The sequence below is a fragment of the Ovis aries genome, chromosome 17 (assembly GCF_016772045.2).
Source record: "Ovis aries strain OAR_USU_Benz2616 breed Rambouillet chromosome 17, ARS-UI_Ramb_v3.0, whole genome shotgun sequence".
NCBI lineage: Eukaryota > Metazoa > Chordata > Mammalia > Artiodactyla > Bovidae > Ovis > Ovis aries.
Genome location: NC_056070.1, coordinates 68,415,756 through 68,431,318, shown reverse-complemented (window position 1 = coordinate 68,431,318; position 15,563 = coordinate 68,415,756). Strand labels below are relative to the sequence as shown.

Here is a 15,563-nt window from a genome sequence, read left to right as displayed (position 1 = left end):
TACTGCACACTGAACCACACTGAATTTCTTTTTAAAGCTTTTTTTTTTTTTTTTTTTAAGTCTTAGTAAAGATCCAAATGTATGTTCCCTCCTGGACACATTATTTTTAATCGTGGTAAAATATACATAAAATTTACCTTTTCAACCATTTCTCAAAAGTCTTTTAAAGTCAGCTACCAGTAACAGGTAAAAGGTTCATTCATTCACCAAAATCATTTGCCTCCTTGTCACCTGTTCAGACCAGTGAACAGTGGGAAAAAAACCATCAATACATATGGACCTAGAGCAGGACTTGGTCAAGTACAGCCTGTAAGCCAACTCTGGCCCACTGCCTGTTTTTGTATGTCCTATGAGCTAAAATATGCTTTTTAAACTTTTAAATGGTTGAAAAAACTAAAACTTGTGACACATAAAAATTACACGAAATTCGAATGTGGGTGTCCATGTGAGTTTTATTGGAAGACAGCCACTCTCATTCATTCGCATTTTGTCTATGGCCTCTTTTGCCCTACAAAGCCAGAGTTGAGTAATTGCAGCAGACAGTACATGGCCCACGAAACCCCAATTATTTACTGTCTAGCGCTTTATAAAAAATGATTGCCGACACCTGATCTAGACCTCAGATGGCATTACAGGCTTGAAAATTCTACACTAAAGACGATATATTGCCCATCACACCAAATTCCTAATCTGTACACTGTGAAGCAATTGAAAGCAATATATTTTACCTTCATCACTGATTGCCTTTGATCCTAATAACCTAAATCATAAGTAAGCATATCAAGAATATCTCTATTAAATGTACCGACTTGCTGTTTCTTAGCAGTGAGCTTAAACTGAACTTCTTTTTGCTGTAAGATTTATAAAAGGTCTCATTACATATCTCAAACACTTAAATAGCTTTGTTGAGGAGTGAGAAGTTTTCACAAAAAGATGAGAGTTCTTTGATGCCAGGTCAGTTTTGACTGTTCCCCTGTCTCTTAAAATACTAAAAGCATAAAAGAAACTGGCATGCACATTGGTCCCCTTCATTCCTCTCAGCCCTTCTGTTCGTTCATGCTAAGTCCCTTCAATCATGTTCGATTCTTTGCCGTCCCATGTAGCCCACCAAGTTCCTCTGTCCATGGGATTCTTCAGGCAAGAATACTGCAGTGGGGTGCCATCTCCTCTTCCAGGGGATCTTCCCAACCCAGGGATTGAAATCCTGTCTCCGGAATTGGGAGGCAGGTTTTTTGCAGGTAATCCTATTAACATTAATGGAGTCCCCACAAGGGGCAAAGCTCTGTACAGTATGAAGTTCTAACTGTTAACTGAACTCACAGGTTTTAGGGCAAGACACATTACTGTCTAATGGGACAAATTCTAGATGAGGAGCTGGAGGAGAATGAGTATGAACTATAAAATTATGTTCACAGCAAATGTTACGCACACCCAGCAGGCCCTAAATGTGGAGAAACACTGATGGTGAAGGTGAAACACTGAAGGTATTTGCCTTCAGCGGAAAACTCAGAGCTAAAGTCCACCCAGCCTTCTCTTCCTACCTCTAGCTGTCCCCTGCAGGTTAGTAAATTCCAGATGGGAGTCCACGTCGGGAGAGTCCATGGCCCTGGCTGCCTTTCTCCTTGAAGAGGGAGTCTAGATTCCACCACTAACTTCTACATCCTTCCTTATCAGTTATGAGGGAAAGGAGAGGATCTCAAAGGATGAAGAGAAGGGAGATTATTTGGGGTTGGCTATACATTGTAATTAGAAGTATCACTGATAGGGAATGAGCTAACTGTTTTCATAAAGTCAGCATTCAAAAATGCAAACCACCAGTAATTTAAATATTACAAAATTATGCAGAATGTAAGTACTGAAATAATTTTTTCCATCCACAAAATTTTAGAGAAAATTACAGTATCAAAAATATGAAATGGCAAGCCTGACATATCTTCAGAGTAAAACATGTTTTTTATTGGAAAGGATTTTTAAAAACTAGTGGGTAGGCTATAGACAGGATGTGATGGTGAAGAAAGACCATGTGGTATCTCCCCCAAATTGCACTGGAACTAAAGAGGAAAAGTCACAAAGGCACTGATGTATTATATCAAGATGGTAGAGAGAAAAGCTGATGAGGCTCACTGAATTGGGAAGATGGGCGTTATCAGAAATCATTTCATAATGGTTATTTATTTGTCCCTACCCCAGACCCACTCTTCCCAGGTGGCTCAATGTAAAGAATCCACCTGCCAATGCAGGAGACTTAGGAGATTTGAGTTTGATCCCTGGGTCAGGAAGATCCCCTGGAGGAGGAAACGGCAACCCACTCCAATATTCTTGTCTGAAAAATCCCATGGACAGAGAAGCCTGGTGGGCTATAGTCCATAGGGTTGCAGGACTTAAGGACTAAGCGAGCACACAGGCACACACAAACCCCATACCCTCCAATAAAAGCATGCCGAGGTCTGAGGTTCACGTGACATAAGGGCTGCTGCACTTGATCCTTTCTACTGAAGCAAAGGTGCCTGAGAAGGGTGCCACCTTCCAACGAGCATAAGCACACAGCAGGCTCCCTGAACACTTTTCAGAGCTATTACTTTGCCCTTTCCAGGAGAGGAATCAGTTTATTTCCACCCTTACCTCTCTCCATAGAGGACATTAAATCCTGACCACAGAGATGGCAAAGTGGAGCTAAGGGGTTACTAGGTTACAGTTATGTTGACATATCCTGGCTCTCAGAAAGTTCCTCCGTCATTCCTCACATACGGTAAACAGTAAAAGTGATCAAACTTTTGCAGAAGTTTTTGTAGACGTCCCCTTAAGAGGCCACTGATCACTCAGAAACCCCTTCCTGAGCCTAAGCTTTACAGCACTTGGAGAGCCCCCTTCTACCTCTCTCTCTAAAGCCAAGCTTTGCCTTTTACGGGGTTTAATCAGATTGGAAGCTCAGAGCATTCCCAGCGCAAAGGAGGTGTCCAGCACTTGGCAAACTGTGAAGCACTATAAAAAGAATTTTTAAATGTGTTCAGTGACTGCCTGCTGTATGTGGGTGTGTTACCTGCAGTATATCCTTTAATCTTCACACACCCAGCAAGGGAATTACCATCATCCCTCCTTTACAGATGAGGAAACTGAGGCTCAGAGAGGCACAGCCCAAAGTCACCCAGTAAGTGACAACACTAAACTTGATCTTTATCAGGAAACCAAGCTGGCAAGTAAACAAAGCAACCCAGAGTTTTCTTTCAGCAGCAAAATCCTGTCTCTCAAACATCACAGTCTGTGACTTTGGGTGGAGAACCCAGAGGCTTGAGTTTTCCCACTCAGGCAAATCTGTAATGGACTTTTCCCACCCCTTTCCCTCATGTCCAATTCTCCACACTTGAACAACCTGCTGAGGAAGGTCCCTGGGCCAGACAACGCCCTCTTGCCTGCTCTTCAACTTGGGAGAGTTCTGCTGCAAGGAAGGGTGTGAGGACAAGCTAAGCAAGTTCCAGCTTCCATCCTGGTCTAGGGCGCTATGTGGGGAAAACCTGGCCTTGACCTTGGCCTGGGAAGCGGGTGACCCTGTTTAAAGTGTGGAGATACCCACGGGAAACGGGGGCTCTGCACTGCACTCGCACGACGAGCACACTAAACTCTGTAAGGGAGACGTTTGCCATCACCCCCTTCCTTTCTTCCTCTCCCCACGCTGGACCTGCACCTGAGTCCCCGGGAAGTTCAAAGCGGGCCCCGGGGGGCGGGGTGGGGGGGGGACGTGCAGGCAGGGCAGAGCCGGTCGTCTCGGGACCCAGATCTGCCTCTACTAGCAGGACAGGCAGCTCAACTCGACTCCTCAAGAGGCGCAGATTAGAGCTGGGCTAGCGGGGCGCAGACCCGGGCAGAGGGGCCAGGCGCCCGCTCTCGTCGCCTCTCGGCACCCGCTCAGGAGCCGGGAGGCGCTGGGCCCGCGGACGTGGGAGGGAAAGGGACCGGGGGGCGTCGTTGTGGGGCTTGCGGAGGGCGTCCTGGCCCGGGGTGTCGCTGAGGGGCTTGGGGTGGGGGTGGGGCAGCGTCCCCAAGCGGGGCGAGTCGCCCCAAGGGACTTGAACTGGGCTGGGGGTGCGAGGCCCTGAGAGGGGAGACCTCCCGGCCGGGGGGGGCGTCGCTGAGGAGCCTGAGGAAAGGGTCTGAGGTACTGAGGCACAGAGGGCGCCGGCCAGGGGCGTCGCGGAGGGGCCTGAGGAGAAGGGCCGCCTAGTCCGAGGGGCGTCGCGGAGGGGCTGGAAAAGGAGCCCCACCAAGCAGGGGCGAGGAAGTTGGGCCCCTGGGCGGGCTCCGCGAGGGACAGGCGGCGGCGGGGGGCTCGCTCACTCACCGGGTCCGGGGCCAAGGCCGGGGCCGGGCGCGGGCCGGGCGGCCAGCGTGAGCGCGGCGGCGGAGAGCAGGGCGAGGCGGGCGGCGGGCGGCGCCATGGGCCGTCAGTGCGGGGCCCCGGGGCGCGGCCCGGGGGAGAGGGGGCAGCGCAGGGAGCCGGGGGCGGCCATGGGAGCGGGACGCTGGGCTTGAGCGTGGCCCCGCCCCGGCCGCCCGGCCGCCCCGCCCCGGCCCGCCCTCCCCAGCGCCGCCGCCGCCCCGGCCGCCCGGGGACCGCCCGGCTCCGCCGCCAGGCTCGAGGGGCGGAGCCGACAGCGCCCGCTCTCTCCTGCCACTCACGCGCCAGGACCCGCCCACATCCCCCCGACTGCACCTGGCCCCGCCCACCGGCGGAGCACTCAGTTGAAAGATTCGAGGGGCGGGACCTACAGGTAAGGGGCGGGGCCTGAGGCACCGCCTCCGAGTCCCCGAGTGGAGGTTTGACCTGGCTGGACCGGGCCGGGCGCCCAATGACCCCTGCTCCACCCTCGCTCGGGTCGCGACCCACACGCGGGCTCAACCGCAGCCGTAAAAATCAAAACAGCACTTTGCAAACCAATTTTCTCTGCTTGGCTCATCGCAGCGGTTTTAAAAAGGTTGCTCTGGAGTTAGCCTGACCGGATTCATATCCCACTTGATCACCTGTAAGATCTTGAGAGTGAAAGTCTCAGTCGTGTCCGACTCTTTGCAACCCCATAGACTATACAGTCCATGGTATTCTCCAGGCCAGAATACTGGAAGTGGGTAGCCGTTCCCTTCTCCAGGGGATCTTCCCAACGCAACGGATCGAACCCAGGTCTCCCGCATTGCAGGAGGATTCTTTACCAGCTGAGCTACCCGGGACAGGAAAAACAGCTATCTTATTTCAACTTCTTCATCGGTTAAACGGGGGCGTTGATTACAATTACTCCCAAAGCGGTGGTACTAACGAGAAAATGCGTGGAAACTTTTACACACACATAGTAGGAGGTTAGAAAATGTTGAGTTCCTTTCACCATGCCGATTCTTGCAGGCACAAAAGAGGCAGCATACTGAGCCCTGGTTCCGAATCCTAAAACACATCTTTTGTCAACTAGGGCAAGTTCCCTGCTCTTAGTCATCTGCAAAATAGAAATAATAAAAGGCCCTCACAAAATTAGGTTAGATTACATAGAAACAAGTGAAGTTCCTGACCCAGAAGTGGGTGGGGCGACGGTGCTTTCTCAGACACTTGGATCCGCGGGCGCAGAGAGAGCGTGGCTGCTCTCGGCCCCCGTGTGGCCGGCCCATTGCTCCTCACTCCCCAGCAAGGTCCTCCCCGCTCGCCCCAGGGTCTGTGGTAGGCCCTTCTCCTACCCCGCACTCCCCTAGGCAGAAATTTTCCTCCGGCTCCCGCCGAAAGCGCCGCGGCAACGCCCCGAAGGGCAGGTCCGGGCGATGCGCCGGGAGTTTTTAAGTCCCTGGTACCAGACTGGCAAGTGCGGGCCTGCGCCCCGCGCGGCGGCGGAAACCTCCGCCCTCTCATGCAGATTCGCAGCGCCCTGAGCGGAGCTGGGCTCTCGCCGGCCCGCAGGCTCCCCGGCCGGCTTTAGGGACACCGTCCCCTGCGCCCCCTAGCCCCCCGGGGGCCGTCCCCTCGCCTGCCACTTCGCCCCCAACCATCCCCCCCACCCCGTCCCAGCTGCTTCCAGAGGCGCGCCTACCTCCCACGAGGCCTCTGGGCTCCCTCCTTCTCCACCCACACGACCCAGCGCCCGGCAAGAGTCATCTTGTTCAGTCATTGTTTTCCCTGTGTCATTCCCGAGGTGGAGACTCCTCTGGGCTCCTTGGAGCAGGGGGCCGCCCCTCTCCCAGGTTCCCGGAGACACTCCCTCCACTTCCCACCTGGTGTCTTGCACTTAACTTACCCTCTGCCTTCTGCACCATTTCCAGTCCTTCCCCACCTGCAAAATTGCCTCCTGTAACACAACCTGGGAATTCTTCACCTCTGAATGTGCACCCTCCCAAGCAGGAGCTGCTTGAAGGAGAATAAAATGGGGGAGATTCAGGTAGAATTATCAGCACAAAGTGAGTACTTAGAGAAGGGGATCCTTCCTCCCTTCAACAAATGCTAAGTGAGGAGTCTGTCAAAAGCACCAAGATAAGAACTTACAGTCTGAACTGACACTCATACAGAGGGGAGAGGCTGGGAGAGAACCAACAGGAAAATAATGTGATTTTCAGAGAGCACCAAGTAGGACAGAGACAAGAAAATGATGGTATTGACAGAGGATGCTCTGTGGACTGTTTTAAACAGTCCACTAGGGAACGGTTTTAGCAAAGCAGGACACAGCTCTCTATAGTTTATGAGGTCCTTTCACATCTCATCTAGTTTCAGAAGAGGAAATAAGAAGGGCAGACAGGGCTTTCAAAATTAGGTTTATTTGGCCAAATCTGGGGATTTGTGCCTCATGGTAGTAGCTCCCATATGTCTTACTGTCCTGCAGAAAGGCACCCCTGCTGACTGGGTGTGCCAGTCTGCTCTCTTGGCCTTGTGTAACCAGAATGGGCTACAGTGAGAGATGAAAATGTGGGGTCCCTTTCTTCAAAATGAAGAACTTCCAGACAGCAACAATAGAACATTAAACCAAGCCTGGGGTCCTCCTAAGCTTGAAGGCCTGGTGTCATCAGCTACACACAGCCCTGGAACGTCACCAGCCCCAGAACGCTGGCTGGTACAACAGAACTGAGAAAAAACGTGCAAGCCCCTGCCCCCACTGGCTGCCATGAGAAACGTCCCTCTAGCTGTCCCCAGGCCTCCCTCCCCTCCTTTCCAGCGTAAAGCCCAGCACAGGTGATGGAAACAGCACACAGAGACTAAAAATACAGCCAAGCAGGTCTAGGTCAGGTCACGTAAGGGCTCAAGGTCTTTGCTCAATTATGTGGTCCGGGACCTGGCAAGGAGCTGCCTGAGATATTCATTTCAGTGCTTCACATGCCTCAGTCCTTAAGCAGCTTTATTTCATGGAAAGAGTGAGGACACTGATCGTAGCCCCTGGGCCTCCAGGAAGAGGCTGGTGTCTGTCTGTCTGCTGGCTCTGCAGTCAGGCCCTTGGATTCCTCCTGAGGGCAGCAGGATTTGCCAAAATCTGAGTGATCTCAGCTGGTGGAGTTTGGGGGATCCTGGTATCTTTGAAACTCCAGCTGGGATGATTTCTGCTCAAAGGGCAGTCATGCTGTGGAGAGAGCAGGAGATGAGAAATCTGGTTATAATAACAAGAATAGCAGGCATTCACTGAGGATTTTACTGAGCTCTCGGCAGGGTGCAGGTTTTGTCATCATATTGCATGTATGGCAGTCACCCTACAAGGGAGGCACCCTTACCAGCCCCCTCATACACAGATGGCTAATGGCTAGCCCAAAGGTTGCCTAGTGGTGGAGCTGGGCTTTGACCCCAGTGGGGCTTCAAGACCACACACCTCATCACCCACCATGGTGAACTGCCTTCTTGTCTTTGTGGGGTTCTAGCAACCAATGCTCCCTGAGTGGTCCAGGGCTAGGATTAGGGTGAGGTGAATGAGGCATTGGCTTTAAGCACAAGATTTAAGGGGGCCCCCAAACCCAGGTGGTGCTATTGGTGAAGAACCTGCCTGCCAGTGCAGGAGACGTAAGAGACGCGGGTTCAGTCCCTGGGTCAGGAAGATCCCCTGGAGAAGGGCATGGCAATCCACTCCAGTATTCTTGCCTGGAGAATCCAATGGACAGAGAAGCCTGGTGGGCTACAATCTACTGGGTCACAAACAGACACAACTGAAGCGATTCAGCCCCAAACTCAGTAATCAAGATGAATATTTAATCAAGTTTAAAATATATTAAATATATTTAATGGACTGTGTTTTTGAAAATTATTTTATCTTTGGCCTTGCTGGGTCTTTGTTGCTGCATAGACTTTCCTCTAGCTACTCTAACGGCGGTGTGTGGGCTGCTCATCGCTGAGGCTCCTCTTCTTGTGGAGGACGGGCTCTCGGGCTCTTGGGCTTCAGCTGTTGCAGTTCCCAGGCTCTGTTGAGTCCCAAGGACTCAGTAGTTGCAGCACACAGGCTTTATTGCTCCTAGGCATGTGGGATCTTCCCAGATTAGGGAGTGAACACTTGTCTCCTGCTCTGGCAGGAGATTCTTTACCACTAAGCCACCAGGGAAGCCCTGGACTGTGTTTTTATGTACTTTTTAAATTTTTTAAAAAAATTTCTTGGCTGTGCCGTGTTGCATGTGGGATCCCCAACCAGGGATTGAACCTGTATCCCCTACATTGAAAGCACAGTCTTAACCAGTAGACTGCCAGGGAAGTCCCAGTGCATTACATTTAAATGCAATATTTTTAAAAACTCTAAATGAATGCCAAAAAACTCATGAACAGAATCTTAAATTTTAAAATAAAATCAGGATCTAGATTCTTGATTTTCCTTTAGTCTCGGGCTCATCTCAGCACAGTACTGTTACTGACCCTGTCTCCCAGGTTCTGAGTCAGGCGACTAGTGATGGAGAAGAGAAGCAGTAGTTTGTCTTTTCTGATGGAGGTGAAGGGAGAAAAAAAATTTGGTTTTGAACATAAGGAGTTAGAGATGTCTGTGGGGCATCTGGTGGCCACGTCTGAGAACCCAGAGCCAGGTGAGAAGGGGTTGGCAGGACACCCTCATCTCACATACTTGGCCATGAGAGGTGTGTGTTCGGCACATGTGGTCTAAATCACTGGTCCTCTGAGTTTGCATCACGGCTCAGGAATCTACAAATTCTCTCATCCAGAGTTTCTCTCTTCTTTCCTAAAACTTCTGCATCATGAACCTCAGATGTGTTCCCATATGGGTGTGGAAGTTTACTTGCTTGGGTGTTAAAAAACATCTTTTGTGGAAATTAAAAACAACTAAATTCCATTAGAATTTGAGGATGGGGCATGAAGGAGGAAGAAGAGAATTCATATGAATTGGCTCAATTTCCTCTTTATTCACCAACCCTCCAGAAAGAGAATAGGAGCTAAGAAAAACGACAGAGAAGAAGAGGGGTAGTAAAGGAGAAAAAGAAAGAAGAAAGATTAATAGAGCTAAAAATACAGTGAGGAGAGCCTGGCTAAACATCAGAGAAGGGCAGATGTGTTTGCAAACAGAAGCAATGATTTAGATATGTCAGGAAGAAGAGCTCCAAAGGATGGATGGAAAGTAAAAGTTATGTAGACTCAGCTCAGCATAGTAAAAAAGGTTCATTGGCCAATCAAACTGAGGGACAGATCTTTCCGCAACACGGAAGCCCTATGGCCTCAACCCCAAGTTCTCTGGACCAAGTGTTGGCACCAACGATGGAAACTCTTGCCATGGTTTCAGGACCCTGGACCAAATGGAGTCTTTCCATCCTGATTTCATACTTCTGAACAACCTTCAAGGGAACAACCTCTGTTAAAGACTTGTTACTTTGTTTAATGTATCCTCATATATCCACTTCCCTGTCCACCTAACACAGCAGGGGACATTCGAGACAACTTCTAAAACCAGTGGGCGAGACTTCCCTGGTGGTCCAGTGGCTAAGACTCCCTGCTCCCAATGCAGGGGGCCTGGGTTCAATCCCTGGTCAGAGAACTAGATCCAACATGCCGCAACTAAAGACTGCATATGCCACAACGCAGACTGAAGATCCTGCATGCAGCAACGAAGACCTTGGGCAGCCAAATAAATAAGTTTGTTGTTGTTGTTGTTTTTTTTAAAGAAGACTGTTGGTAGCGTTTTGTGAGATGATGTTGGTAAAGAGTCTAGAACCATGCTTTGGACTACAGTGAGCATTCAATCAACACAGGTTTTACAGAAATAGGAGCAATCAGTTCAGTTCAGTTCAGTTCAGTTCAGTCGCTCAGTCGTGTCCAACTCTTTGCGACCCCATGAATCGCAGCACGCCAGGCCTCCCTGTCCATCACAAACTCCCGGAGTTCACCCAAACTCATGTCCGTCAAGTCGGTGATGCCATCCAGCCATCTCATCCTCTGTCATCCCCTTCTCCTCCTGCCCTCAATCCCTCCCAGCATCAGGGTCTTTTCCAATGAGTCAACTCTGCGTGAGGTGGCCAAAGTATTGGAGTTTCAGCTTCAATATCCGTCCTTCCAATGAACACCCAGGACTGATCTCCTTGCAGTCCAAGGGACTCTCAAGAGTCTTCTCCAACACCACAGTTCAAAAGCATCAATTCTTTGGCACTCAGCTTTCTTCACAGTCCAACTCTCACATCCATACATGACCACTGGAAAACCATAGCCTTGACTAGACGGACTTTTGTTGGCAAAGTAATGTCTCTGCTTTTCAGTATGCTATCTAGGTTGGTCATAACTTTCCTTCCAAAGAGTAAGCATCTTTTAATTTCATGGCTGCAGTCACCGTCTGCAGTGATTTTGGAGCCCCCAAAATAAAGTCTGCCACTGTTTCCACTGTTTCCCCATCTATTTCCCATGATGTGATGGGAACAGATGCCATGATCTTAGTTTTCTGAATGTTGAGCTTTAAGCCAACTTTTTCACTCACTTCTTTCACTTTCATCAAGAGGCTTTTTAGTTCTATAGCACACGTCAAATTACTCTGAATTATTGGTAAAGAACATGAGGATTACTCCTGGGGCAGTGTCAACTGAAGAGAGTTACATGGAAGGGAGAGAAGACAGAATTTAATGGAGCTTGAAGAGTATGTATCAGCTGCCATCTGTGTGAAGAGCTCTGTGCTAGAGATTCTGACTGCTCCGAGAGGCAGAGCAGTGTTGCTCAGTGATTGAGTCAAAGGCCCAGGAAAGTAAACACATTTGAGTGTTTGGAACGAGGTGGTAAGGGAAAGTCAACCGCAAGACAGGGAAGGAGCAAAGGGAAACAGAGGCATGGTTCCCTGTGTCTTGCCCTTCTGTTCCCACAATGCGGAATAAAGGCAGACCGTAGCCCCAGAGCAGGGGTGCACTTCTCCGGGGCTCACCAACTTTGAAAGGATGCCTGCCTGACCAACCTCCAGACGTTTGCAAACGCTTCCCAGAGACAAATCCTTTCCGATGCCCTGCTCTAAAACTGACCCACCTCTCGGGAGGTGAGGCCAAGGCTCAGACACTGAGTGGGCCCCATTGTCCTCCTGAGTGTCTGTGGGTCCAGACGCTGGCAGCCTGGAGGTGGTTCCACGGTGGCCTGCGGTGCGGTCTGCCTGCGACTTTGATTCACTCCAGGCACAAAAACAAAAACAAACAAACAAAAAAAAAAATCAAACAGGCAACACATGTGATTCCAGGAACTCCTGCCAGACTCATGCTCTGTTTTTCCATCATTTCGCTCTCCTCCTCCCCTGGGGAGGAAGCCTCCTTTGGCATTCTGCATATGAAATGTCAAAACCACCAACGGGGCGAGCACCTGATAAGGAGCTCAGCATTGCCCAAGAGTTCCCAGGAAGAGGCGTCTTTGTTCTTGTTTCAAGCCCTTGACACTGCTAACAGCTCTAATTACTGCATTTGCCATGGGATGTAAAATAAAACCACATTCCAGAAACCATGTAGTCTCCCCGGGAGAGACACGCGGGCAGAGGTAGGTGCCCAGGACTGCAGGAACGTGTTCTTTCATTTCTGGTCCCTAACTTTGGCAGCTGTTCTGAGAACGTAACAGTACCTTCTTTATGTGCACGGAAAAGGGCCCTTGTGCACAGGTAAAGATACATCTCGCTACCTGTACCCACAAACCTGGTCTGCATATTTGAGTATGCTGCGTGCAGAGGGTGCTTCTTAAGAATGTCAGGACCTTCAAAATTCACCCGAGCCATTTTTGGGAAGAAGAGGGCTAGAGAAGTTCCTGAGGCTGTAAGCACAAGAAAATAGAACTTCTTCCAACATAAATCAACTATAAAAATCTGATGATGTAACACCCACCCACACCCACATCACAAACCAAAGTGACATCACAAATACTAGAGATAATGGTTCAAAACTGCCTGCATGACAGCCAAAATCTAAACAAACAGCAGTTTGCCCATGCATGACTGAGGCAGAGAAAGACAGGTGATAGAAATATTAAAACAAAGCAAAACAAAACAAAAAAGAAAAAGGGAAAAGAAAATACATATTTCTTCCCCCTACTAAGCTAGCTAAAATAAAGTTTAAGGCAACTGAAATATGGTAAGGTGATTTTATTTTATTATAGATGACATTTCTTAGAAAGCCAGGTCTCTTTTAAGTGTGTGATTCTAATCTCTCCAAATTGTTCTCTTGTTCTTGGCTGGTCCTGGGAAATGGGGGCCAGCATCATTTACCTTGTACTTTTGCCTTTATAGACCCCAGAGTATATTTCCCTGCTTAGCAGCTTTTCTTGGCTCATGGCAGTCTGGTTAGAAGCGATTTCAGGACTTGGCGAGATTTTTACCTGCTGTCATTTCTGGGTTGTAGCAGAGTTGAGAACTGGCTACAGCTCTGTAGGCAGATCAAGTGATCCTGTCTCCCGTTCCTCTCCCACTGTGGTTTCCCTTAGCTTTCCAGGAGACAGAAATTGCTTTCAATTCCTTATAAATGCTCCCCAACTCTCCCTCCACTTCCAGTGCAAGCATGCTATGCTCTTTGAGAACCTGACCATCACTGTGACGTTGTGAAGTTACTATTGCTTTCCTACTTGGTACAAAAGGCTTTGGTGAGCAGGAGACAGGATGTGTAGAAAAGTTTCTAAGAGTTTTTGTGGAAGGAATGATCTTTAAAAAGATGTTAGTACATTACCTCCAAAATAGACCTTCTAGTCTCAGCTGGAGAATTGGTCTTTTTTATTCCTCTTTCCCCCTTATGATTCTAGCATCCAATCTATGTGAGACGAGAGCCCAGAATCCCTGCCTATGGACTCCGACAGTCTATCTTACTGAACACCAGGCTCCAGGGCTGCTATGTGGACACTCCAGCTCTCACCAACATCTGGACAACCAGAACGTGTACTGAGCCGAACACCACTGCCCCCACACCAGGTCCCACCTCTTCTTGGGAAGTTGTAAAGGACCCAGTCATTGCCAGTTCCTTCTCCCTGGTGAAACTGGTGCTCAGGCGACAGCTGAAGGAGAAATGCTGCCCAGCGCCACTCAAGTTTGGAGACGCAAAACCCTCCAAGAGATTAAAGCCCAGGGACGATGCAACAATGAAAACCACCCAGCGGGGCGGAACAAGAAACTCCATCAGTTCCAAGAGCAAGCAGCCAGCAGGGCAGCAGCCAGGCTCGCCCAGGCGCAGGGGGCCTGCAGGAGGCGTCAATGAGGTAGGAGAGGGCTGGTGGTGGAGGAAATGCGACAGAGGGGGAAGAGGGAAAGGTAAGCTAGGGATTCCCATGAAGAAGAGGAAATCCTGAAGTTAAAGATTGCATGAGGGGGTGGGAGGGAGTTAGGATGGGGGTGGGGGATGTGATATAGCAGAGAGAATACGAGATCCAGGGTCATGTCTATGTATCCTCTGCCCAGCTCAAGAGGAGGACAAAGTGGTTTTCAGAAGCAGAGACAAAAGGAGCTTGATGTGAAGGGAAAATGAAGATGAGAAAGGCTCAGAGACACACGCCTGAACCCCAGAGCTGAGCCTCAGATCTAGCTATAAATCTGAACATGGAGAGCTTGGCATCCAGAGGCCTGATCTGCGTCCAGCTCTGTTGCTCCTGGTGGCCAGCAGAGCTCAGGAGGCACCACGTGGGAACCTGCTGCACAGCACAGGGGGCTCAGCTTGGTGCTCCGTGATGACCTAGAGGGGTGGGACCGCAGCGGGGAGAGGGGCGGGGCGTGAGGCGAGAGGGAGGTCCAAGAGGGAGGGGACAAATGCATGCATATGTATCTGAGCAACTTCATTGTACAGCAGAGACCAATACAACATTGTAAAGCGATTATGAAGAAAGTGAAAGTGTAGTCAGTCACTCGTATCGGACCCTTTGTAACCCCTTGGACTGTAGCCCACCAGGCTCCCTGTCCTTGGGATTCTCCAGGCAAGAATACTGGAGTGGGTTGCCATTCCCTTCTCCAGGGTGTCTTCCTGACCCAGGGATCAAACCTGGGTCTCCTGCATTGCAGGCAGATTCTTTACTGAGCCACCAGGAAAACGGGGTAATTATATTCCAATTAAAAAAAGAAAAAACAGAATGCCTCCTGGAGCTAGTCACTCAGGGTTCTGATCCCAACTTTGTAATTGGCTTTTGTCATCTATAAAACGGGGAGTGACAGCCCTTCCTTCATAGGGTTTCATGAGAATGAAATGAGTTAGTGCACACAAACGGTTTTCAAGCCGAGGCTGGCACAGAGTAGATGCTTGGGGTCCTGTGTGGCACTCTAGGCGACAGCCAGGGCCCACCCAATGGCTGTGTGGCCTTGGGCAAACCCATTCCCAGCTCCTTGCCTTTAGAGCCATCTCCTGCTGACCTTCCAGTGTTGTGGCAAATCGCTCACAGAGGCGTCCCTAAAGGAATTCAGTAAACTAGAACATGCTAGACAAATGTTGGTTGTGGCTGTAACCAAGACTCGGGGACACAAATCCCAGATAATTATTCTGAGCTCCCTTCTCAAGTTTTAGCTTTGACTTCTCTGCTTTCTTCCTGGCTAGAGTAAAGAGAGTTCAAAGGAGAAAAAAGCGACGGTCTGCCAAGATCTTGAGAGCAGATATGCTGAACATGTGGCCGCCACCCAAGCGCTATCCCGGGACATGGGGACAGCGTCCTGGAAGGGCCGAGCCTCACTTCCTGAAATCAGGAAGAGGCAGCAGTTGTCCGAGGATGCGTTAGTCATCCACGGCCTCCCCACTGAGAGCTACCAGGCTCTGTACCACACTGTGGTAGAGCCCATGCTGTGGAATCCTTCTGGGACCCCCAAGAGGTACAGCCTGGAGCTGGGCAAGGCCATCAAACAAAAGCTCTGGGAGGCTCTGTGCAGACAGGCTGCCGCCCCTGAAGACTCTCAGAAGGACCCGCGGCCAGGCAGGAAGCGGCTGGAAGTCCACAAGGAGCCTGTTGAGGAGGCTGTGCCCAAGAAATAGCTCAAGAGGGAGAAATAGGAACTGGAGTTCACAGGATTAGGATGTTCTCTGCTGGATGTCTGAAAAATAAACACTGCTTTGCACCTTCCATGCTATCTCAGAGCGCTTTACAAATCAGTGACTACCTTCCCCAGGGCAGGGGGGAAGCAAGCACGGATGAGTAGGAGATTCACTTAAGATGCAGGGCCCCCTCTCCACCTTTG

The 15,563-nt window shown here is 50.0% G+C and overlaps 2 protein-coding genes across 3 annotated transcripts in view; one reads left to right on the top strand and one right to left on the bottom strand.

Annotated features, from left to right (window-relative positions):
• The window catches only part of KREMEN1 (kringle containing transmembrane protein 1), a 53,710-nt gene extending 49,185 nt beyond the window's left edge, over positions 1-4,525 (bottom strand). For both annotated transcript variants that reach the window (XM_027956688.3, XM_027956689.3), the window contains exon 1: positions 4,337-4,525. In XM_027956688.3, the coding sequence (XP_027812489.1) occupies positions 4,337-4,433 (97 nt within the window). In that variant the 5' untranslated portion in view covers positions 4,434-4,525. The remainder of the gene's footprint in view (positions 1-4,336) is intronic.
• Positions 4,526-12,117: 7,592 nt separating this feature from the next.
• C17H22orf31 (chromosome 17 C22orf31 homolog) lies at positions 12,118-15,373 on the top strand. The gene is made up of 3 exons (XM_027980264.2): positions 12,118-12,186; positions 13,163-13,612; positions 14,932-15,373. Exons 1-3 carry the CDS (start codon positions 12,118-12,120, stop codon positions 15,358-15,360), a joined length of 948 nt encoding a protein of 315 aa, XP_027836065.1. The 3' UTR covers positions 15,361-15,373.
• The last annotated feature ends 190 nt before the right edge of the window (positions 15,374-15,563 follow it).